The following is a 25,037-nucleotide window of genomic DNA, read 5'->3' as shown; positions in this document are numbered from 1 at the left end:
CGCGCCGTTATTTTCATAATTTGGCGGCGGCGCGTCAAATAAGGCAAAAATCGGCGGCGGCGGCGGCGTGGCGCGGCGGCGTATATGTCTAGTTCGAGATCGAGGGTTTATAGAAGGGTATATAAGTTGTAAAGGTAGTTAAGAACTTGGAACATATTTACAGCAAACAATTTGAAATGGAAATAATTTTATATTACTTTCAAAAGTTGTTTATAAAAGTAAATCCATATTTATATCAACTGTTTATCATTTTTTTAAGTAACTATAATATATTAAATTTAAAATAAATAATATTAAATTATTAAAATAATGAATTCCTTCTTTTACAGGGTACTATTAAGTTGAATTCTTAAAAACAAACTGACCATTCCCTGGAGTCCGATAGAAACGGCAGTTACAGCAGGCTGGGGCAATCCATTCTCGGCAAATAATTGCGCCTTGTGACCCAGCTGATGATGCTATCTCCGAATGATTTATTTGGTGATAGCGTATAATTTAAACTTGCTCCTGCAAGTCCTGTCCAGGGGTTTCTTCCTGGACTTTTCAGCCTTCAAGAGAACGAACTTTAATTTGATTTAAGCAACTGTCAATGGCCCGAAGTGTTAGTTGTTCTTTGCTCACCGCAGTCGCCTTGATTAGCATATAAATCAAGTGGATTTGTTTTTATTATATATACATCTCTGCTCTTTTTATACTTCTCGGGGGCAGGCCCTCGTCTCGAGGTATTAATTAGGGAAAACAGGCGGAGGCCCCAGGGTTCGGGAAATTAACTTGGCCTTGTAAACTTAATAAAAAAGTTTCAGGCTTCGGTTCGTTTTTCTTTTCATTTTTTTTTTTTTGGGTCAGCGAAGAAGTGAGGAAAAGTTGAGCAAACTTTTCGCTTGAAATTTCATTTGTTACTGTTGCTCTCGATGTCTGGCGATTGGAATTCGTTTGTTGCCTTTTCCCACAGAGTTTTCCCCTCTGCAAAGTGCATTCATTCTATATACAGCCATCCATTAGTGTACATTTAAGTCCAATACTCGAATAAATTGAGACCTAGGCAAATGGAGAAAATCCCAAGCGTTTTCCACTTGAGCAAATTGAGTACACTCTTTAGGCATCGCCCACTTGCCCACCTGTTCTAAAACTCTTTCCCAGGTAAAAGCGGAAAAGCATAAACATTTTTGTAAAACCAATTTGGCCTGGGTACAGGCGGTCAGCATTTCAAAGGCTGTTTTCCCGGGCATTTTGTGCAGTAATTAACCGAAAATTGGTTTAAAAATGGTTGGAAAATTGTAGTTTCAATACAGCTTTCAGCATTTTAAAAGTCAACTAGAGTTATAAAAAGGGTATCTAAGTCACAATGGTTAGGTTGTATTGACTTTAAATTATTGCAAATGATTTTAAATGAATTTGATTAGATTTTACATTTTTTTAAAACAATTTTTAATGATTTATTCAATTTTAAAAGATTTTAAGTGCCTTCTAAAATTATTTTTAAAGATTTTAAAACCTTGAAAACCTGCTTAAGAGCTCATAAACTTATCTAAAAATAAACTCTCTTCTTTATAAAATCGCCTGATTTTGTTGACCTATACAAATACCCATATTTCTTTTGCTATTGACTTTAAAAATATTAAATAATAAACCCATCATTTTGCAAATATTTAACTATATCCATAAAACTTCCTCCTTTGCAAGCGGAAATTTCCCTTTGTCCATTGGTCGGGTGGAAAAGCGCCGAAAACTCGCTCGTTAGCTTTTGATTCTCCCCCGCAGGCAACTCCGCTACAAATTCAGCTCGTTTTTGCCAATTTGCGTTGCTTTTTTAAAGTCCGCGAATCCGGCGAGGCACGAAGAGGAAACAAGAGGGACTCCTCTTGACCGCCGGGCTCTCTCATAGAGCTCGAGAAATTCGTTAAGCTGCCAGAATATCAGCCGGGAGGGGTGATTTAATGAATTTATGTCAAGGTGCGGTGGAATCTGGTCCCGCTTTTCTGGCCTCAACTTTGGGACTCAGCTATTCCTAGTGTCGGATTTTGGGGGACGCTGCTTTAGGAAAGGCGACATGGCGTTGTCAACAATAAAGCCGAATGCCATTTTAATTGGCGCAGTGGGCACAAGACAGCTGACAGTTCAAATGTGCACTAGAAAAAATATATTTTAGAAAATATAATAATAAGGAATGTTTTAAAAATATTTAAATATAAATATATTTAATTTTTTGCTTTTAGATAAAGGAATTTCTAGTATAAAATTGATTTTCTGTTTTAAAAAAAAAACTCTTTGTTAATAATATAATATTTTTATATCTGTTCCGCAATGACAGGGCGAAAATTCGTCCCCAAACGAGAGAAGTGGCTCTCCAGGGAGGTTAGCCCTGGACTGGAGTGAGAAAAGCTCAGGCTGCAGGCCCGGAGAATGGGAAAAACTCTAGCTAAGGGTGGTCAGTGGTGGAAAACTCACCCGGTATTCGCCGCTTGACTTGACCTTCACTCATTGCGCACAATTAAAAGTTGTCCGCGACGTTTGCCACGCCACCGAACCGCAACTTGGTCCTTGCCTTTTCCCTCCTTTTTGGCCAAATAACAAATGTGCAAAGTTTAGTGAATTAAATGCGTCGCCGATGACATTGCCACGCGCTCTTAGGGAGGACTCCCTGGGCCCTGCCTCCAACTCTGAGCTGTTCCAGACACACCCGGGCCAAAAAGTTTCAATTGATTTGGACAGGCCACAGGCCAAAACTGCTGGAAACTAATCTAGTTCCAAGCCCATGGACATACTGCGGTGATTTTGTGCTATTCTGGGACTTCAGCTTACGGTGAAGAATGCATTTCTATTGGTGTCGAAACTTTCGATTTGAAAGTCAATTAGTTTCTTATTTGAGAAACAAATATATTGAAAGCCTCTTTTTTTTGATAATTATAACCGCGTACGAGATGCATTATATATTCTTCATCAGCTTCCTCCCACAACCCTCAATATAAGTATTTCAAGAAGACTGCAATGCTGCAAATTCTTCTGGGGGAGGAAACTTCGTTAAGCTCCTTGTGGCTCCCAATGCACATGACACTCCTGCTAATTGAGCCATAAATAAGAGAGAGGCTTTATTTCGTTTTCCTACATACTGGTTAGGTTCCTTTTGTTGGTATCCTCTGCTAAGAGGCTCTAAGTAAAGCTACTACTGGATATCCCACTGCATTTCCTCTATGGGACTCTCCTTCGGGACGATCTTGAATAATTCATTCATGCGCTGGCGGTAAGGTTCCAGTTCCTTCATCGTCTTCTTAAGCTGGGCACTCAGTGCCGGAGGGAGACTGTCCTGCAAGTGCGAGATCAGGTTGTCCTGGATGACCAGCAATTCGGCGCTGTTCGGTCCTCCCAACTCCCCAGTGATATACAGGATGGTTTGAAGAGCCTGAACCAAATCTCTGGTGGCAGGCGAAGTTAGCACTAGAGATTTATGCCTCTCGGCCAACTGGAGATCCATCTCGGCCCGGTGGCAACACTTGGCGTAGATCTCGAGGGCGCTGCGTTCCATAGCCTCCATTTCCTCCTGCTCCTTGCGGAATTGAGCCAAGTGCTCGTGAAGGACAGTCATGGGTGCCATGATGTCGGCATTCACACGATACAGAGTAGCAAAGCAGAGTTGCAACGTTGTCTTGGAGCCGCCAGAGTTCTTGGAGCCCTTGGAACTTTTACAGCTCTTGGAGTCGTTGCCGCTCTCAAACTCCTCGTTTTTGGAGGCAATCTCCAGTAGAGCCTTCTTCTTCTTGGCTAACAGTCTCTTCACCAACACTATGGACTCTAGAAGCTTGCTGCTGTATTCATACCGCTCCTTGGACTGCTGCGCCTGTGGCACACTGGGGCCATACTCCTTGAGCTCTAGTTCAATGAAGGACGGCGAATAACGGCGAGCCTTGCCCAAACTTCGGCGGAGCAGCTGCCATCCGCGGCGCGGCAAGAAGCTAGTCTTCAACTCCGGATAGTACTCGCGCGAGAAGCTGCCCAGGTCGTAGGCTCCACGCAGGATGGGAGCATTCATAAAGGAGTCCCCGAACTCGTGCCAGATCCAGCGGTGTGATGAGGCCATCATAAGGAAGTTCATCAGCCTGCCAGGTTGGGGTAGTAATATAGTAATATAGTATTTTAGATTTTATTATTAAATATTTACATATTACAAACCTCTGGGCAATGAGTGTAGAGTTGGGTCCTTCCAGGTCATTGGTCACCCAATTCTCACCGCCTTCCTCCTCCATTTCCTGGTCTTCGGAAAGGTTTTTCTTTGTGAAATGTGGACGCTTTACGAACAACTCGTCATCTGTGGAACATGCCACCAGCTTCTTAGGTTCCTTGAAACGGCGGTTACGGGTCTCAGTCACCCTGTGCAAGCCAACGTTTGCCAAGGTAGGAGGTGTTGAATTCATTTCATTTTCCATTTTTCGTCGTTAAATAGTTAGTTTTTCTCGACAGGTTTCGTTGACAGATTGTGAAAGATTTCTACTTAGGTATTTTTTAAAAGGGTTACACTGACTATCAGGGTTGCTTTTCCATTAAATATTTTACTTAGTAGGGAGGGAGACACTGATTACTGTAAAGATAAAATATTTCATCCCTAATTAAACATGAATCTGGCTTTCGGAGAGGCGGCTGCCAGTTGCTAAACCTAAACAAGTACAGTCTTCTCCAAATGGCTAAAGTCCATTGACACGATTGTCTACAGTGGCGATGGAGTCCTGTGGCATTACGATAAACCCATAGAAGGCGCTACTGCTACCTTTTCACGGATGCACACTGACATCCAGTTTGGCTACAACTGCGGCATTCAAACTCTGCTAGTCGGCACAGGAGTTAGCAGTTACCAGGAGGCCATGGCAGCTCACGGTTCCAAAGATCAATTGATGTATTAACAAGTTTCAGATATGTATGTTCCCGAGTTGTCCAATCTGTTGCCGTTTTTGACCTCTAAAAATAGATAAGATGTCTTATTTAGGGATTAATTAAATTAATTAAATTAAGAAATACTTTTCAAAAGTTGAATTCGATGTTGCTCCTTAAACTATCGAGGCAACCTGTGATTTTTATTTTAAACACAATAAATCCAATTCACTGACTTATCGTAGCCGCTTCTGAAACCAGAATCCTTCATTTATATTCCCGCAAACATATATATCACGCCCCAACATGGACGATAACGAGGACGATCTAGAAGAGCATCCCGAGGGTATGCTCACCGACGGCAGTGTGGAGGAGGAGGAGGATGAGGGCGGCGATCAGGAGCCCGTAGGACCGATCGAAAGTTGGGAGTCCTTCAACGAGCGTGTCGAGGGCCTAATCTTCAACGAGCACTGCGACAAGACAGTGCGAAAGCTGGACGATCGCCGGTTGGATATCCTCAACCGAGTGCGTCAGCAGTTCCGCGAAGCACCCAAGGGTGTGGCCGAACGATGCAAGGCCCAAAAGTCGCCCATTGACCAGCAGCTGGAACTGTCCAGCGAGCGTCTGGACGAGCTGGTGCGCTTCGGCAACGAGCTGGTGACCAATGTCCGGGTGGCCAACGAGCGCCGCGAACTCAATCGCCGGATGTTTGAGGCGGGGCAGCGGGGCCACATGCAGATAAAGCTGCAGCGCGAGACCATAGAGACTCTGGCTCGCTTTAGTGATGTCAAATCGCGCTGGACGGAGCTGGAAGAGTACACCGAACCGATGGTGCTGTGGGACCAGATCGAGGAGCAGAAGCGAAACGTAGCAGAGATCATGGCTCACAAAGATGAAATAATTGCGGCCTGCCAGAAGGAGGTGGACCGGATGAATGCCAAGTACGATTTTGATAGGCAGGCGCAGGCACAGGATCTGGCCTGCCTCGTGGAGCGGGTGGAGCACCAGGTGGAGACCCTGAAGCAGGCCTACAAGCAGCACCTGGAGATGCTGAGCAACACCATCGAGGAGGAGCGCCAGATCTTTGCCATGGGCGCGGAGGAGAAGTGGCGCTCCTATTTCAATGCCATGAACATGAACTTGGTGGAGAAAACGAACTTTGTGCGGGCCCGAGAGCTGTTTTATGCCGCCCAGACCCAGCAGATTAACGAGTCCCAGGAGGAGCTGACCAAGAGTACACGCATCCGGCTGGAGAAGGAGTGCGAGCGGCTGGAGCTGGAACTGCGCAGGGCTCGGGATTATGCTTTGATGAACTCCGAGAAGCTGGACTACAACTACCAGGTGCTGCAGAAGCGAAACGAGGAGAATGTGGTGATCAACAATCAGCAAAAGCGACGCGTGGCCCGCCTCCACGAGATCATTGCTCGGACTAGGCAGTCCTTAAAGAACCTCATCGAGTCTGGCCAGCGGAATATATCGAAGTTATCCATGGAAATCTACAAGCTGCATGCCCACATCAACGACATGGAATCAAAGGCTCTGCATGCGCGGCTCAATAATCGAGATAAGTTCGATCGCATCTGGGAGATCAACTATAAGGAGCTGAATCTCCTGGTGGATCGTGTCTACCACATTGATCGCATTATTCATGAGCAGCAGCTGTTCCTGCCCTGGACTTGCCCCGTTCCCCCAATACCAAACATCAACAAGGCCAAGAGGAAGCGCCAAAATATCCTGGAGAAGTTTGACATGCGCATTGGCCGGGTGCCCAAGAATCGAGTGGTGAATAGAGCCTCTGGTGGCGGCAAGCAACGTCCAGATATCAAGGAACTTCCACCGGATTCATTGCGTCTGATGCGTAACCTAATGCGGAAGCTATCCGATCGTGGTGGCTTTCTCATCGAGGAGCGTCTGCTAAAGATTTTGGAGCCCTACTCCGAGGAGGACAATTGTCTGGTACGCATCGACAATATATTTGCGGCCCTGCGCATTCGACATCTGCGGGATGTCAAGGAGCTGACCAAGGTTTTTATGCCCTACACCTACTGTCCCACCTGCCAGCCCCAGGGTCTAAGTCCACGCAAGTGTGCCGAGGTGTTTATGAAGGACACAAAGCCCCACAAGCTGGGCAGCGGCCGCAAGTCCTCGGTCTTACCGGATAAGTTCCTTATCAAGCGCGACGATGTGGTCAAAAAGTGCAACAACCACTATTTGGTCATGGAGCCCGCTCTCTGTCTGCACGCCATGAATCTGTTTACCTCCAAGATGCACAAGCAGATGTACGAGCATGTGCCCGGCGCCACCATGAATGCGGTGAATCTCATCGAGATCACGGACAACCAAATTCGTAACTTTTGGCGTCAGTTTGCAGCCTGCTTTCCGCCTGCCAAGTGCAAGCTTTGGAAGACTCTGGAGCATGGCTTGAATCACTACGTGGAGGTGCTCAAGCAGCGGGTGCAGAACGATAAGGAGGTGGTTTTCCTGCGGCGCCAGAATGAGGAGCTGCGTCATCTGCTACAGAAGTTTACTGTCTAATCATACGAAATATTGTAAATGTAAAATTTTATTTGTGGTTTAGTATAGAATTCTTGAAAATCTTTAGGGAACCTATATTGAAAATTATAATTTTATGTTTAAGAGGTTAATTTATTTTTAATTAATATTATTATTATATGGTTGAGATAATTTCAAGATAAAAGTACTGTAGTCATGGCTAGATTGAAGCGGCTGTTGATGTTAATTGATTATATTAATAACTATTCAAAACTAGAAACAGTTCAGTGTTTTGCAGTAAAGAACTAACGACACGGAAAGGCTTTTGAGGAGATTCTAAGAGTGGGTTTTGAAAGGGTGTTAAGGCAGTTTTAAGGTGGTTTTTGACTAGATTTTATTTCCTTTTATAGGAAACTCCTAGATTTCGGTCTAGATTCCATTCATCTTTAAGCCAAATTCCTGTAAAAATTTGTTTATTTAAAAAACATAAAACAATCCAATATAAAGATTCTATTCTCATTAGCGATGTTCAAACAAAGTTTTTCAGATTTGACCAAGCTGCCCAAGGAGAAAGTCCTTGAATGGCTACCTTCCATAAAATCGGTGATCTGCGATGCTGACGGAGTGCTTTGGCATTCAAAAGATGCCATTGAGGGCGCGGTGGACACCTTCAACCTGCTGAGCGATTCGGGTCGAAAGACATTCATTGTGACCAATAATGCGGCACTCTCGATAGCGGATTTTCAAAAAAAGGCCTCCAATTTGGGCATGAATATAGATGAAGATCGAATTCTGTCCTCGTCGTACTCCTGTGCCCATTTTCTGGCCACCAAAAAGTTCCAAAAGAAGGTGTTCTACATGGGAGAACTCGGGATTCAGTACGAGATGGAGAAGGTGGGTTTGTGCTGCTTCAGAGTGAACGAGAAGATGGACAGGCCGATATTGGAGTTTGTCAAGGACTTAAAGCCTGATCCCGATGTGGGGGCTGTTGTGGTAGGCCGGGATGAGTGCTTTAACATGGCCAAGGTGATGCGCGTCGGCTCCTATCTACAGAATCCTCAGGTGATCTTTTTGGGCACTTCTTTGGACGCAGCCTATCCCATTGGTGACAACCGGGTAATGGTAGGATCTGGTGCCATGTTGGCAGCAATTAAGACCTTCACTGGACGGTCACCATTGGTGCTGGGAAAACCCAATCCATGGATGGTGGCCCAGCTGACGCAGAAGGGTCTCATCGAGCCAGAGAGTACGCTGATGGTGGGCGATACGTGAGTATCTGTATTTTTATTAATATCCTAATCCTTGTTAATTATTTATTATTATTGAACTCTTTTCCATCCAGCCTCGAGACGGACATTCTCTTCGCCAAGAACTGCGGTTTCCAGTCCCTACTGGTGGGCACTGGGGTCAACAGCCGGAAGGATGTGGCCAAGATCGTTGATGAGGGTGACCCCCAGAAAATGGACCAAGTGCCGGATACGTATCTGCCCAGTTTTGGCCACTTGCGGGAGTTCCTTTGCTAGGGTCACAGCAGCCTGTGGCCGCATACAAATTGTAAATTAGCATTTGCTTGCTCGATTCCTGCATAAAATCAATACCACAAAAGCGGCCTGCTTTCCAGTGTCAGCCACAACACAAATCTGGCGGCATTGTAGGGTTTCGTTCCCTTGTCAAACGTTGAACACTTGCAGTCCCCACAGCAATGTCAGAGGCGGTGGACGCCACGGACTCGACACTTCATCGCCATCAGCGCTAAGAGTGACCGACGGATGCGGTCTGGGATGGTGGGTTCGACTGCTTTTTGTCCCCCAGCACTGGAAACAAACTTATATCTAATCCTGATAATATACATTTTAAATTGATTGGTTTTTTCTTAAATTAATTCATAAAATCTTTAGGGTAGAGTTTAATAATAGATCTTAGACGAAAATATTTCATAGCATACTTTTAGATGTCTAATTTATTGGTGAGTTGTTGAATTTTGTATTGGTTTTTAGTTACCTAGAGAAATGTTAATGAAATTTATAGCCTTAACTAACAATTAATATTATTTAGAACCCAAATGCAGCCTTGTTTCATATAAAATTTTCCCCAGTGCATCCTTCCAAAACAGGCAATTCGAATGGCTGCCATGGACACTCCTCTGATGTGTTTAAAACGGTTTTTGCGCCGCCAGACATTTGTTGAGGGGCATAAAAAAAAGATGGGCCACAAAACGTGTGGCATACTTAGCGGCGTCACCAAGTGTGTTTCTGTTTTCGCAAGCTGTTTTCCTTTTTTTTTTCTTTCGGCCCGTATCCTGTGTCCTATGTCCTGCTTCGGGGTCGCGAGAGGTGTCAGGTCAGCATGTATCGAAGTTATTGAATGTCACAATTTGTAAATATTGTCTATTTATATTCGCCTATTTGTGTTTGTTTTTGTGTTTTCAGCTGTCCTCTGGAGAGTCAATGGGAAAATAATGTGCGAATCGAGTGGGTTTGCCACATTGTATTTTCAATGGTGTATTTTTGTTCTGTTCTGTTCCTTTTGATAATTTCCACACTCTGTTTTTCTAGTATTTAATGCTCGGGTTGCGGCGAGCCTCTTTTTATTTATATATGATTTTTGGGTACTTTGGCTGTCCATTAGGACTGCAGTAAAAGGTGTCGTAAAAGTTAAGTATGGGAATTTAAAAGGCATGTCTAAAAACCAAGAATAAAAATATAAATTTGGAGGAAGGGTATCAGCTTTAAATTTTAAATTTAGGGATATTTTTAAATACGTTTATTTAAATACTTTTCCGGTTTGATAGTCTGTAAAACATATTTCCTTCAATTTTTTGTAAATTAAATTTGTTTGTATGATTATTATTAACTATTTTCCCGAATTCTCATTTATTAAGTCTGTAATTTATATTCGATTGTTATTATATGTTGTTTGTTTCTTTAATTGAGGTTAGGAAATAGTGATCCTTATTTACAATGAGCACCATTTGTTGTCTGTTTGCAGCATCTGCCCTTCCAATTGTCAACTATCCTGTGCGGGAATGAGATTGCGTTGCCCAGAAATTACGCGGCGTTCAAAACTAATTATGCGAGTGAACGAGTGTTGGGTTACATACAAAATACACATAGAAAATATATTTATAAATTTGTATTTGTTAATTTTAAAATTTTTTATTATTATAAGAGGCCTTTAATTAATACTGTTTTTGCTTTTGTGATATAATGAAAATATCCACGAAATGCAAGTCCTTTTCAATGAAAACAATTAAGGAAAAAAAATAAGGTTATAACCAATTAATTAATAGCATTTTAATAAGAACAATTCAATAATTAAATAAGAATTTAATAATAAGTACATTTATTTTCTTTCCCCATTTTCTCACAGTCTAAAAGTGCGAAAGCGGAAGCAAAAAAAAAGCTAGAAATGAGCTCGAAATTTCCGTGGTTGGGTTCACTTCACCCTAGTGTTCCCTTCAGATCTCGAGTGTGGATAGCTGTCAGGCTCCGCCGCCGGCTCCCTCCGTCATTGTCATTGTCATTGCCGGGATAAAGTAGGGCCTGGGGAATTTAGTTGTGTATTAAATGGAGAACAAGTGCTCCTTGTTACGCAGCACAATGCCTTGGCCCGATGTTTGGCATTGTTTGCCATTGTCCTGCTGAGCGGAGAAAACTTTTCGAAACTTGGTGAATTCCGGCGAATCACATGGCCAACATTAATTAAATTTTTGACGCTACACATAGCTTCGATGCGTTGGACAAAGGCAACTAATTAATTAGCAAAATAGAATGACAGGGTCGCTGCCAGTTTGTCATCGATGCGCGGGACTCTCTCTCTTAGTTGTCGCCAAAAAACTGCTGTCATTTGTCAAGGGACTCTCACTCACTCACTCAATCCAAGGCCCATCAACACTTGAGGGCAACCAGAGAATAACGATAATCCTTGAGGCATCAAAAACGCATCAAACAGTTAGGGCGGCGGCGGCGGCGGTGACACCAACAAAGTCATCAGTAAAATATTTACCCAATGTTGGCGATTTTCCTTGCTGTTGACATTATCCGTTGCTGATTTATTATCACCCGGCCGAGTGTCGGTGTCGGTGTCGAGAAAAAGGAACAATAGAGTGTCCTCTCCCACCCAGCTTAGGATCTTAGCTTTTGTTTTTCGGCACCTCCTCAACAGAAGATTCAAATCGCTGAGTCCAAGGCATTAAAGTATTTCATGAGGTTGGCCAGGCAGCTCTGATATGTCTACCTCTAATTAAGTGCTTACCTGTGTTGTTGAGGAAGTTATTTAGGTTTGAATAATAGCAGTGGTTTTTAGTAGCTTGGGAGATTTATTTTGAATATTTAGAATATAACCTGAAAATGTTTCTCTTTCTATTGATTCTATTTTAAAAAAATATAAAATCATATTTTTATTAGTTTATTTATTTTTTAAAATATAAAAAGTATTCATAATTAACCTTTAACAAGTAGTTACCTTTAGGATAATTATTTCCCATTCAGTTTATTAATTTATTAGCTTAATAACTGACTACTTTTTCCAATTAGCAATCCCTGGTTTCAATTAAATAATATATGTATTTTAGCACTACTCCCACACAAATACACACATTTTTGTGTGCGTCACAGTTTCAGGAAACACGCAATAATATTCCAGTTTTAATGGGTTGTTGCTTTTGGTTGGCTCCCTCTTTGTTCCAATTATTTGAAGCTATCTGAAATCTGTATATCCCCATTATTAGGTTAGGGCTCACGTGCGGACGGTAATTCACTTCGGCAGGTTTCCACCTGGGCGAGAGTATCCTGGCCACCTTTACATCCTTAAGGTTGCCCCTCCAAACCTTTAAGCAACCCCACAGCACGCACACACTCTCACCCACTCCCCGGGTCTGTCGTGTGTGTTTGTATCTTATTGTTATGGTTATTATTATTTAAATTCCTTTGTGGGTCGGGTCCCGGGCATTATTACCGGCTTCTCGACTGTCTTGACTAAAGTCGACATCCTGCCAACGTGCTTAGCATAAGATACGCAAATGCGCAAGGACCTTTCGCACCTCCCACGCTGGCACACTAAAAAAAAATGCATTTTATGACCTAAATAAATTAGTTGAAGGAAAGGAAAAGTTTAAAACTGTATACATAGAGTTGAAATATTTTTAAAAATAAAGAAAGCAAAGAGTACTTTGTCTTAAAATAATAAATAAAAATATTTCAAGAGCCCAAAGCAAGCTTAAAATTCCACCTACAATAAAAACTTAAAAACAAACCTTTAAAAAAATTAAGTAAAATTATTTTAAGCTTATTAAGATCCTTTTTTTTCCCAGTGCTCTTGTTGAAAATACGGTTTAGATTTTCCTCAACCGAGATTTCAAGCATCGGACTGACACTGCGTTGGCAATTATCCGACAGGATCCGGCCGAGAGATAGAGGTTTTCCCAAATTGAATTGCAAGTGGCCAAGTTAAGTGCTCGTTATCATTTTCCAAACTGCGTCTGGCTAGTAAACTTTGGCTATTATGGCCCAGGCCCCGTAATGGTAATTGGTTGTGGCGCAAAATAAACAAAAAAAAAATCTGAAAATCGATGCAAATCAAGCTTGGAAAATGTGTTAAATTATTTGCACATTAGGGTATAATTTTGTATATATTTAAAATCCATTTACATTTCTCATCATCATTATTTATTTGCACAATCGTTGAATTTATTTATTAATTAGTTTCGATTACGTATTCTCTAAGATCTATACAGTTTTTAAAGCTATACTAAATCTAAATTAAATTTATTTTAAATATTTAAATTTGATAGGAAATGAGGATTCTAAATCAATGATTTAAAGGTGTAGATTTTTTTTTAATGAGTATTTAATTTTGTAAATAATATAAAGACAATATAAAGAACTCCAAGAAGGCAAGTCTAACAATTCTTTCAAATATTTGAAATAAAATAAAATTTAAAATAATTTTTTAAAGTGGGTACAATATTTTTTCATAATTTATTTTTCAATCCTTTTATATTTGCTTTCTTTTTATATTAAAAAAAATATTTTTTATAACCTTTAAACATTGATTTACAATCCCCATTGCCTGGACTTTCAGTAATCTCAATTGAACTCTACATTATCTTTGGGATTCGTTTATGCTTTGCATACAGGCTAGTTCAGAAATATTTACAAAAAACACTTAAATGTATTTACAGAATAGCGGAGGATTATTTTTTACTTTCGGGGAAGAGGAACACCTGAAAATGTCTTTTTCCTTTGTTGGTATTATCATTATTATGTATTTTATTGGCTGCAGTGGCTGTTAAATTGAGCTACTTGAGTTGAGGGCGACTAAATAATGCTGGCAAACTTTTGAGCTGACTGAACTTTGAGCGGCATTTTAAAAACTTTCTGACAAGTTGACAGATTGTTCGGCCTTCTTATTCTTTTTCTTTTCATTTCTTTTGCGAACCCAAAAAAGCCCCAGTTTCCGGGAGGAGAAAGAGAGAGATATTGAAAAGTTGCTGGGAAATCAGCAAAAGAAGAGGAAAATCATTCATCAAGTTCGGGTGCCAGCGAAGAAATGCTTTGTAAAGGATATTTAATTAAAGGCCAGCAAAGTTCACGCTAATAAATAAAACTTTTGGCCCAAAGGCCAGTGGAAAGTGAAACGATATTGGTTGCAGAATAAAAGTTTCGCTGACTAATTTACTGCGAAATGGATACAAATTCAATTGAAACTCTTTTTTTTTTGAAGAGGCAATCTATGGGTTCAAGAAACTAGTTATCTTCAGCCTGATTTAATCGTTAAAGAAGTTGACTTTCTTTTCTTAACAGCTATATCAACGAGTAAAGTTTTATTTTTCAAGGAGTAGTAGAGAAGTTTTTGTAAGGGAAGGAAACACTTAACGCTTATCACAAAGTAACGCAACGCTTGGAGCGTTTAGTTGATGCCTTCTGTACAGGTTAATATGGCTACAAAGGTGGTCAAAATAGTAGTAGGAAAAAGACTCTTTTTATTTTCAATTCCCAACTATTATTTCCACCTCCCCTGTATACCACAGTCCATTTGCGGGAACTCTTTTTATTGTTTTATATATTTACATGACTAGACTAGACTAACCCCTCCCAGTGCCGCATCGCCTCCGCTTGTCCCCTAGCCAACCCCTGCCCTCAGAATCCCGAGGAGACATGACCCAGCTTCTTGCTGTCCGGTAATGTCCAATCATAACCGATGGAGGTGTTATTATTGGTGGCCGAATTTGCATTCGTGGAGACTGATCTCTGCATTTCGCGGGCGGGAAAATACACCACCGGCCCCGGCGATGGAGCTCTATTCCTTTTGATCTTCACAAGACCCGGCGAACCAGAGACCTGGGTAAGACGGACATTATTAAGGGAATTACTGCCACCACCGCAATTGCCGGGGCCGCCGCCTTGTCCGCCGCCACCTCCGCCGGTGGCCACCAGGTACGTGGTTGTGGTGCTCCGCTGTGTGCCGTGCCTCGAGAAGCGGCCGGAAGAGCGGTGATTCAGCGTCCCATCGCCGTTGTTCGATATGGAGCTCTCGTAGTGGATAAGATCCGGTTGGTCACGACTCAGGCGGCGCTTGAAAAAAATGAGTAAAAAAATGCGCTTGAACTTTTCCCCGAAGATGATGTAGATCAAGAAGTTGACGCTGCTATTGATGGTGATCATCAGGTTCGAGATCTTGGTGATGTTATGATCTATCGTGCTGTAGAATGCCTCCAGGGTATTCAAAACCAAAGGCAGAAAGTTCAGCATGAAGAAGACTATCACCACGCACAGCAGCATGGTGGCTAGACCGATTTCCCTTCTCTCCGATCTCGACAGTCTCTGGCGCTCCCTATTCGCCCTCTTCACCTGCCTGTATATCAAACAGTTTAGGATGGCCAGGGTGAGGAAGGGTATTATATAGCTCACAATGAGGTAGCACCAGTGAATGTATATATTGATGTACGCCTCTGATCTCCTCATTTTCGAGGGTATCACACAGTGGAATACCACATTTGTGGCCGGATCTGTATAGCTTATGGTAACCACCTCCCAAAATCGTATCATATTATAGGCCACGGCAAAGCACACGCACACAATGAAGTATATCTTGGCACGGCCATAGGTACAAAGAGCCCTCGCCTTTAAGGGATGACACACGGCCACATAGCGCTCCAGAGTCACAGTAAAGGTCATATATATGCTGGCTGTCTGGGCAATCAGTCCAATGGGAAATACCGCTGGCGCTATAAACGGATATATGTTGTTGTAGTAGAAGAAAGTGTACCCTGTATAGGGATATATGGCGGGTATACCAAACACCAGCATCGATGTCAAAATGAGCAGGGTATCGCAGCGGGCGAGGCCAATCAGCAGATAGTTAATACTCGATCTCATCTGGGGTCTCGAGAGGATTATCATGGATATGATATTCCCCAGGATGCCGAGAACACTAACTATATTTAGGATAACGCCGCACACCCAAAACTCTATCTTGTTGTCCTCCAACATGGGATTGTACCGATCATCGCAGATTCGCGTCCAATTCGGATCCATGTCCAGGCCCATGTCATCGTAGTGGGGATACGGCAGATCGGGATGTGTGTAGTTGTAAAAGTGTTCGCCGGATACCGAGTGATTCTGCTGGGGCAGGAGTTCGTAACGCACAGTGGCCACCTCGGTGGCCGTGGCGCTGGCCAGGAAGTCACTTTCGCTGATGGGCCCCCAGTCATAGTCCGTGGGCGGCGGTGGCATCACACCCGGCGAGGGTAGCTCCAGGCGGAGCAGCAGCCGTGCCGCTGCACTCATCCTTGCTGAGTGCTGGGATCTAGTGAGGCAATCCTGGCTCTGTTCCTGCTCTCACGCCCACTCGCAGGATCCTTATTCGCAATGGTCGAGTCCTTGGCGTAACATTTGAGCAGCTGCCGGCAAACTTTCGCACGGACATCAATTCTGCGGTGCTTACTGTCGGTCCTGGCCTCTCCTCTCCCCTCTTTGGTCACGGGTCAGGAGGTCACAAGCACCTGTTCTCCGACTGTGTCCTTTGTCCTGGCTTTTGGCCGGCGTCGTCGACACTTTAAGCTGCAAAATAGGAAATGAAAAATGGTAGGGTCGTTTAGTCCAAGGATGTTTTTGCGGAGAATGCACAGGGAAAAAATTGGAAGGTAAATTGTAACAAAGGTATTATTTTGTGTAGATAAAATATGGAATATAATATTGTATATATTTTAATTTAATTTATTATTTAATAATTATTTTAAATAAATATTTAGATAAATAAAATAATCTAAATATTAAATATTAAATTATAAAAAAAAATATTTATAACCTTTTACCCTTTTCTAGATAATAATTGCATGATTAAATATTCTGTTTAAATAGTTTTCTCTGTAACTAAGGTTTTATCGATTAAAAACAAGAAATTTGTAGGGCTTTTCGGCCTCTACTCCCTACTTTCTTGCCAGTAGGTGTGGCAATAAGTAAAATATATACAAGTAAGACATATATATGCAGAGTCTTTCCATTCTGTTGGCATTATAAATACATTTTTGGTGTCAATTGCTCCCTGGCTTCGTGTTGTTAGAGCAAAAGGAAACCTAATTGATGCCCTCTTCTTGCAGGTGAATTTGTAACAATTAGTTCTATAATTAGGACAAGGTTATAACGTTTCAAATGATTTGCCGCCCCATTTCTTAGAATTTTCCCTGCCCTTAGCTGAAATTTAATTTGCTTGGAAAATTAACTATTCCCAGAAAATGAGTAAGGATGAGCGCGTTTAGAGTATTCTCTTACAGTTTGTAGAAAAAGGACTTCTAGGGAGTAGATGGTCAAAGGGAAGCTAAATTGAATTTCTAGTTAACTAATTAAGCATTTAATAGAAATTGTAGTTTAAAATAATATTAAATATTAAAATTACACAAAATTGAGTGATAAATGGGAAAGCCAAGTTAAAACCTGCTCATCTTGCTTTCACTCTTAAAAAATAGTAAAAAAACACCTATTAAATCGCACTTGTTAATTAATTTACGATAAAACAATCCAATTTTCTCCTAGCAACCATATAATCAGCCCTTGACAACACTTTAGTTTTGCCCCGATATCTTTTTGTATCAGTTCATATAGTAATTATCTGGCTATCAACGCACAATCAACTCTTCCTATCAGGCTCCCTCTATCTTAACTATATATTATATGACCCTGTGTTAACATTAACACCGAATAAAGCCACAACGTGTGTAATCTCCATTATAAATACAAACTAAAACTAACAGCAAATTAGTAGAAAACATTTTGCGTGTCCGGTGAAAGGATTGTCCCGGCTAATTGCCATTGAAAGTGGATTGGCTGAGTAGAGAGTTCCAATTTCTATTGGCCATTATTCCTTAATGAAGGTCCTGTGTTTGTCACCCTCTAATGATTTAATTCACTTTATTTGTCTGGCAACAAGTGTGTAGGCACTAAATCATTTAAGGGTTTGACTGGAATCGTACTAAATATGTCGTTGCCACGTGTAAATGTCACGAATTCTCACACCTCCCAACCCCTGAGCATTAAATGTCACTTTTTTAAAACATCAATCAGGCTTAAGTGGCCAAAAAAAAAACAAATATATATATATATTGGATAAAGCCACACCTCCGGCGATTTTGTGGGCCAAACAGAGAGACACACACAAAGTGAATGAGGCCAAAATGCGATAGCTCATCAAGTGGCCAAGAAAATCAGGAAACATGAAAGCAGATAAATTATTGTATTTGTTACTTGAAGGGCACTGAGAAAAATAACTTCAAATAACTTGTAATATTAAGTAAAAAGGGGACAAAGTGTGTTTAATGAAATAATATTTTAAGTAATTTATTTTTAGAGCTATTTATTCCATAATATTAATCTTTGGTTTAGAAAAATGAATGCTAGGTGTTAGCTAATCAAAATAAATGGTAAAAATTATATTTATATATTAGCTAGATAAAAATATAATTTCAAAAATATTGAACAATATTTAGACACTTAAAAAATATATAATTACAACAAGTTTTGCTGAGAGAAAAGTTTCTAAAATTTATAGAAATTACTTCCTAGTTTGTATTTCAAATTAATATTTATATATTTCTTTATTTACTTTTTCTTTTCTCATAGTGATTGAGTACAGAACTACTGTGTGACTTATGTCCTGATTGCATAGCGAAATCAATATATATATATATATATATATTCCCTTTCCGACTTACGCTGACGTAATTTATGGCCAAGTTAGTGAAACAAAAAGAGCCGCAAATGTTGTTTCTGATATGATATAATTGTGTAATTCCCATTGTGAGTGTTTGTGATGTTTGCGGTTTCTACCTTAACCGCAGAAAATGCATTTGAGTGCAAAGAAAATCTGATAAATGGTAGGGTTTCCTCCTGGCGATGACACATGGCCCGGTCACACGTTGCGTATGCGTGATATCTGTGGAAATGTATGCATTTGTTATCTCTCTGGTCAGTGTCCCAGGACTTGATTAACTGCCGCGCACAGCGTCCATTGCAGGTTAGCATGTTAAGTGGTCAGCGATTTGCGGTTGTGTCTCTGTGTCCATGTCCTGCAGGTGTCCTTTAGTACCGTTTTGTGTGTGTGTGTGCCATTGTTTCGACCTCGAGGTCCTCCTAATGCGATTATCTCAATTAGAGGCGAGAATTGAAGTGCTCTCTCCTACGGGGCAGCAACTGTCCGAGGCAATTATAACAGCAATTATCTTTAATGTTTGTGACCCTTTTTGCCACTCCTGACGACCTGCACGTGTCCTGCTTTAGTTGTCGTCCTTCCTTCCGGCCTCCACCCTCACTTCTACATCTATTTTTTACGGCCCTCTGACATTGGTAAATCGGCCACACGACCCAGTCCCAAAATTGCTTTTTGCCAGCCGAAAGAACACACTCGATCCTAGCCTAGCCGGCAATTTTTTTCCCCACAGCTGGCTTTATTGCGGCATCGCCGGTATTCGGTATTCCGGAATTCGGAATTCCCCACCATTTCTTCTACGTTTTTTTTTTGTCACCCACCCGGCTCAGTCCCGAGAAGAGAGAGAAAAAAGTGGAGGAAACACAGAGGCCTTTTCGGTTTCACTGCCTTTCGGTCTTTGTTACTTTTGGCCGGCTTTTGTTGTTTCACATGTTCTTTGGAAAAACACCAAACATCAAAGGGCATTTTGGGAATAAAAATTGAGCAGGTGACTGTCAGATATCCTTCTTAAAATTGTGGAAATATTTAACTTAAAAAGGATAATAAATAATATAAAATTATAAAGTATTCTCTTCTTTTAAATAATACCTTAGAAAATTCTGAAAAATAAATAATTAAATGTTTTATCACAAGAAATAATCTATGGTTTTATTTAACAATTTTACATATTTTTAAGTATTTAGATAATATAAAAATATTTATTTTAAATTTTAATAAAGCCTTTAAAATGTTAATTTTTCAGGGAAACCCTTTCTTAGGCCTTAGATTTTCCTAAAATAAATGTTTATATTGCAAGTAAATCAGAATGGCTCTACGAGTGACTAGAACTCTCACCCATTTCCTTAGCCATTAAACAATCTAAAGTTTCGGGAAGCCACTTTATGCTGCTTTCTGAATGGTTGACCATAAATACGGCTTGGATTACAAGGCTAAAACACTGAAAGCCCAACAAAAATCTACATTGCATTTCATTTCTCCTGAAAAAAAAAACCTTTAAGCTTTTGCTTACAAAAAAGAAAAAAAGAGCATGAGTTGTGTGAACTTTGAGTGAACCGTGTGCAGTTTTTTACCCACCAAAGGTATAAACGTTTTCACATTTTTTTACACCCAAAAGGGGGATGTGAAAACACTTAAACACTTTATGGATAAAGTGCAGACAGTACACACCGTAGAGCTAATTGCACATTCAACTACCAGGAGCAATTAAAACGAATGTGTACAGGAATTAAGCGGAATGTTATTTACGGCCAAAATCAATGCCAGAAGGATAATTAGAACAGTCACGTCTAGCTGTGTGATCCTTTCAGGACAAATAGTTTCAATTAATGTTTCATTCTCCCTGAGCGACATTCGACTTAATTATTCAGAAAGCAATTTGCATGTGGAATTCGCCTTGCAATCCTTTTTTGCTTCTGTTTTTTTTATGTTTTTCCATTTTCCTTCTCTGGTTTTTGTTGGATTTCCAAGGGTGTGGAAAATCCATGTTATACTTGTAGTTGTGTTTGTCTAACTGGGCGCCGGATTGTCTGCGTCGTTTGTGTGTCGTTTTGCCATTTGCCTGTGCTTTTTCATGCCAAAAATTTCGCTTTTCCTTATTTTAAGCTTAATATTTGCCAGAGTTTTCACTGATTGAAAAGGGTATGGAAATGTGGCTTGACAGGGTGTTGATATTAATTAAGAGATGCATAAATTACGGGCATAATTAGTTAATTGTTTTACATAAATAATAATAATGATAGATAGTTATATTTTACACATTTCGAAGAAAAGCTTTTCCATATTTAATAAGTAATAACTTAACCAGCAAAATGTACATTTTTAAACAAGTAATATTCCACAAATCAAAGCTAGAAAATAAAAAAAAAATGCCCCTTTTAGAGCTCTCCCCCTGCACAGCCACATATTTCACTATATTCTTCTGGCATTCTTCCCCCAAATTTATTTAATTAAGCAGCTTAAGTATATTAACTTATGCTTGCGGCCACTTTTCCATTGTGATGCCATATGTGCCTGCCCAAGGAATTCGGTTTTACTTATAGTATATAAGACATTTAGCTTTGGATTTAGTGTTTTCTGCACGCGAAATTTTATAGAAGAGCTAGAGAGCCATGCGGTTGAAAGCATATAAAGCGAAATAGAACAAAAAAAATACAAAATAAAACATATAAAAGTCGAAGAATCTTGTTTGCGGCATGAAATGAAAACAGAAAAAAAAATATTATAATTATAATATTTCGTAGAGCAAGAGCTAGCTTTTCTCGCTCTTTGCGATTTATTTTTAGTTGACAGTTTCAAGGCTTTTGCTCTCGAGAATCTGGCAGACGGAACCCCGAAAGAAAAGCGGCAGAAAAAAAAAATAATAAAGAAATGCGACTTTTCCCCCGGACCAGGGTTGGGGTATGTGAATGTGGATGGATGTCCAGCCCGGTTTGTAACAATTTCTTCATTTCCCCTCAGCAGCCTCCGCTGTCATTTGCATATTTCTGGTGCAATTTTCGGTTTTAATGAGCATCCTGCCGCCGAGGTCCTGCAGAGGGAATACCAAAGGCAGCTTCTCTAATTGTAGGAATTCGCACAATTTGATTGCTCAATGGCCAGGTGCTGAATGCTCTCTCCGTAAAGCAACTGATTTATGCCCCAACGCGTTCGTCTTTGTTAGGTGTTTTTACACTTAGGAAAACAGGTCTTGTTTTTGTTTTAGATAAAAAAATAAAAGGAAAATACAAGAATTAATGTCATAAAATAATTTAAAGCTTGTCTCCGGCCTTAATAATTTTTATACAATTTTTATTCCAAGGAAAATATTTAAATTTTAGGCTAAAATATTTATTATAAATATAGGAATTTATTTTAAATACTCAATTTAAACTTAAATTATTAATTGAACATTCTAAATAAATATATAAAAATGTAGCTCAAATGTATATCTTTTTCTGAAATTATTTTGTTTGCTTTTTATGGTATTATGGGTATTTTTGTTGATTTCCTTAAAAGTATTAATGAATTTCTTATAACTTAAAACCCCTACAAAATTCCTGCCTGTGTAATCTCTTCTATTTTTCCATTTAATGGCCCACGCGGTTGTTTGTTAGACTGAAAATGCTGCGTTTAGGGTAAATAATCGCTGCATTGTTTCCTGCAGAGTACCACGCGACGTATACTTAATCATTTAGACATTAAGTAGCAGCGAAGGGAGAAGAAAAGGCTCAAGATCTATTTGCTGGCAGCATTTAACCCAAGGCCAAACATAAATCTACAGCCTTTTCCACCCACTCTCTATGCGTTTTTCCTTTTTAGCGGCGTATGCAAATGAATGTTCTGCAATTTGAGTTAATTAATATGCAGTTTGTGGATAAGAGAACACACATTTATTTTTGCATGTGAATAAATTTGAATGGAAGCACCTGGATATACTATATACGAATAAAGTTGTTGCTTTAGGCAGTGGAATTTACTTTGCACTTTCCTTTAGTGTTTATTCAAGGCCAAGGAATTTGGGGGGCAAAAACTTTTTAATTCACATTTGTAGACCACTTTCCTCCTTTTCCCTCCCTCTCTCTTTAATATTTTTATTATCTTTTATTAGGTTCCTGCATTTAATTAAAATGTAAATGCTGGAAGCCACTCGCCAAAACCTGGCTGTAAACAAACTTTTGGCAACAATTAAATACTCCTAATGTAGTTTTGTCGCAGAAATTAAGGCCCCAAGGCGGTGCATTTTATTAAAATTCTTGTTAAATTTCTTTGACATCGTTTAAATTTAATAAACTGTAGCAAACGTGAGTAAAAATTACAAGGAAATATATTCTAGGAAATATAAAATGGTAACTGACAGGATATACTACGTTTTCTTGGAAAATTGGCAGTTTACTAGGGAATTTCAGTCAAAGGAAACGTTTGGTTATTGCCAGGAAAAAGTGGAAAATATTTTAGCAATATGGCAAAGTGTTATAGTTTAGCAAAAATAAATTAGAAAGGCAGTAAAAGAGTAATTAAAATTTATCATAGAAATACTAGAGCACCTGTTTTTTCATTTTAAAATGAAATAAAATAAAGACTAACTTGCTTTTGTGGAAGTACAAAGGTGTCACAGGCGTGTTTGCTTATTTTCCTACAACTATTTCATTTATATTTTGCTTTAAAATATTTTTAAAATATTAAATCAAATTATTTGTTAAGCTTGTTAAATTCTGAAGTACTCCTGAACTACAAGCTGCCACTTTTCTAGCTTTGTTACAAACTTGTATAAAAAATTCAATAGCTGACAACATAATACCTTGTCTAGTCTTACAGCACTATATATTATGTATTGATAAAAGAGAAGGGTGTATGTCTGAAGTAGCTCACAGCATTGTGATAAAATTATAAAGAATTTGATAAGTGACAGCATTGTATTTTGTGTGCTGTTTGTAAGAAAAATCCTGGTTCCTTTTCAACAAAAGCATTCCCAGCATGGTGTATTTTTTCTAAGGAATTCCCCTCATGTCATAATAAAAGCCAGAAACTGAGGATGCAAAAATCGAATTGCATCTCATGGATGACTCGTCAAAGGCAGACTTTTCTCCACTTTTTCCTCCTTGAACAATAAATAAGAAAGAAAATGCCGCCACATGGAAGGTTTCCCACAGCAATAAATTAATCTTTTTAATATTCAACATGCTGGGGCTTATCGACATGGAAATCATGAGGATTCCCACACCCAAGGATGCTAATAAAAAAAGCCACTTGACATTTTGCTTTCTTAAGGCAAAACGCGTTCTTTTTTATGACACACGTTTCTTTTTGTTTTCCTTCTTTTGGGTGTGTTTTTTAATAGGCTTATTAAGACTTATTTGCTTACCTTGGGAATTTAATTTACAACTCGTGTGTGCCTGTGCGAGTTTTCCTCAAAAGATTCGCATATTCCCATTTGCATATCTGTCTCATGAGAATGTCAACAATCAATGCCAAGGGAGGTATTCTCACTACGGTTCGATGGGGTTAATTATATTGGATATGTCACACGGATGATCTACGATTCGCCACGATTCGATGAGAGTTCTTTGGCTTTCGTCGGTTTTTCCTTTATTTATTTTTGCGCGTGTGTTGTATAGAGATAATTCACCAATTTGTTTTCACGTTTCGCCTTTTCCCAAAAATTTCTTTTGGGGGAGCTTTTTATCGACGCTCACTCACACTGACCAGCAGCTAATATATTTAATATATTTATTTATAAATTAATGCGTTGCTGGCTGGCACTTGATTATACATATTTATAGGTAGAATTTTAAACACTCTGCTTAACTTATATGTATTTTATTTGATTATAAACAAAACTTGATGTTTATTTATTTAGGGAGTGAATATCATTGCACTTTCACTAACGCTCTCTCTTTATCTCGGCTCTCCCGTGCGTATGAGTGATATTTTTAAACGACCGCTGCCGCCTCGATAAACTCTTCTTCGATTCCGTTTCGAATCCGTTGAACGCTGACAGCCAACTGTGCCGCCGAATTTTCCGCCAGTTTTTCCGGTTGCCTACCATCAACAATGTGGCAGCAACAATGTTGCTTTGTCACCCAGTGAGCATGCGCCAAAGAAATGTTGCCATCGCTGTTGGTTCTTCGAGGAAATTCATTCATAAACGTTACTGCAAGCTGCATGTTGCTGCAGCACCCTCTCTTTTTTTTTTTTTTTGAGTACTTTTCGGTTGCACTTTCACTACTCACATCTATTTATAAGACCGACAAATGCCATAAGGCGAACAATCAAGTTTTATACACTCTGTAATGACCACAACGACCCAGTTTTGTGCAATTGAAGAGCCCGCAGATAGTAGTTCTCTCTCCTCGCCCCGCCGGAAATGCAGCAAAGACATTTTATGGGTCTGGATGGCTAAAGTGAAATTTACTTTCTGCGTGGGCAGCCATCGCCCGAGGAAATTAATTTAATGTTTATTGTTCAAGAAGCGGTTGGAAACTCACTTCTCCGGTGGGTCACAA

General features: G+C 40.0%; 4 protein-coding genes across 5 annotated transcripts; 2 read left to right on the top strand and 2 right to left on the bottom strand.

Moving 5' to 3' along the window:
* Positions 1-3,040: 3,040 nt before the first annotated feature.
* Positions 3,041-4,513, bottom strand: LOC108074968 (uncharacterized). Of its 2 annotated transcripts, XR_005990885.2 has the most exons (3): positions 4,168-4,513; positions 3,111-4,094; positions 3,041-3,057 (listed from the first exon to the last, which is right to left on the bottom strand). XR_005990885.2 is itself a non-coding variant. In XM_041775370.2 (2 exons), the coding sequence occupies exons 1-2, from the start codon at positions 4,419-4,421 to the stop codon at positions 3,164-3,166; spliced, it is 1,185 nt and encodes a 394-aa protein (XP_041631304.1). In that variant the 5' UTR covers positions 4,422-4,512; the 3' UTR covers positions 3,065-3,163. The 2 variants fall into 2 exon arrangements, 1 of the variants encoding a protein (XP_041631304.1); XM_041775370.2 differs by lacking the exon at positions 3,041-3,057 and having other exon boundaries at positions 3,065-4,094; positions 4,168-4,512.
* Positions 4,514-5,065: 552 nt separating this feature from the next.
* LOC108075077 (dynein regulatory complex protein 1 homolog) lies at positions 5,066-7,505 on the top strand. Its single transcript, XM_017167359.3, has one exon. It carries the CDS (start codon positions 5,167-5,169, stop codon positions 7,393-7,395), a length of 2,229 nt encoding a protein of 742 aa, XP_017022848.1. The 5' UTR covers positions 5,066-5,166; the 3' UTR covers positions 7,396-7,505.
* Positions 7,506-7,778: 273 nt separating this feature from the next.
* Positions 7,779-9,215, top strand: LOC108075121 (uncharacterized). The gene is made up of 2 exons (XM_017167403.3): positions 7,779-8,621; positions 8,696-9,215. The coding sequence occupies exons 1-2, from the start codon at positions 7,879-7,881 to the stop codon at positions 8,874-8,876; spliced, it is 924 nt and encodes a 307-aa protein (XP_017022892.1). The 5' UTR covers positions 7,779-7,878; the 3' UTR covers positions 8,877-9,215.
* A 4,098-nt stretch (positions 9,216-13,313) lies between these two features.
* FMRFaR (FMRFamide Receptor) lies at positions 13,314-16,336 on the bottom strand. The gene has a single exon (XM_017167378.3). It carries the CDS (start codon positions 16,140-16,142, stop codon positions 14,493-14,495), a length of 1,650 nt encoding a protein of 549 aa, XP_017022867.1. The 5' UTR covers positions 16,143-16,336; the 3' UTR covers positions 13,314-14,492.
* Positions 16,337-25,037: the final 8,701 nt, after the last annotated feature.

This window comes from Drosophila kikkawai, chromosome 3L (assembly GCF_030179895.1).
Source record: "Drosophila kikkawai strain 14028-0561.14 chromosome 3L, DkikHiC1v2, whole genome shotgun sequence".
Classification (NCBI taxonomy): domain Eukaryota; kingdom Metazoa; phylum Arthropoda; class Insecta; order Diptera; family Drosophilidae; genus Drosophila; species Drosophila kikkawai.
The sequence above is the reverse complement of the archived record's forward strand: the minus strand, read 5'-3'. Positions and strand labels throughout refer to the sequence as shown.

Bases quoted from the DNA above. Each gene is read 5' to 3' on its own strand.
- LOC108075121 (XM_017167403.3), top strand. From the start codon at position 7,879: ATGTTCAAACAAAGTTTTTCAGATTTGACCAAGCTGCCCAAGGAGAAA. The intron at 8,622-8,695 runs GTGAGTATCTGT...TTTTCCATCCAG, and splicing joins ACGCTGATGGTGGGCGATAC to CCTCGAGACGGACATTCTCT.
- FMRFaR (XM_017167378.3), bottom strand. From the start codon at position 16,142: ATGAGTGCAGCGGCACGGCTGCTGCTCCGCCTGGAGCTACCCTCGCCG.
- LOC108075077 (XM_017167359.3), top strand. From the start codon at position 5,167: ATGGACGATAACGAGGACGATCTAGAAGAGCATCCCGAGGGTATGCTC.
- LOC108074968 (XM_041775370.2), bottom strand. From the start codon at position 4,421: ATGGAAAATGAAATGAATTCAACACCTCCTACCTTGGCAAACGTTGGC. The intron at 4,095-4,167 runs GTTTGTAATATG...CCAACCTGGCAG, and splicing joins TCTACACTCATTGCCCAGAG to GCTGATGAACTTCCTTATGA.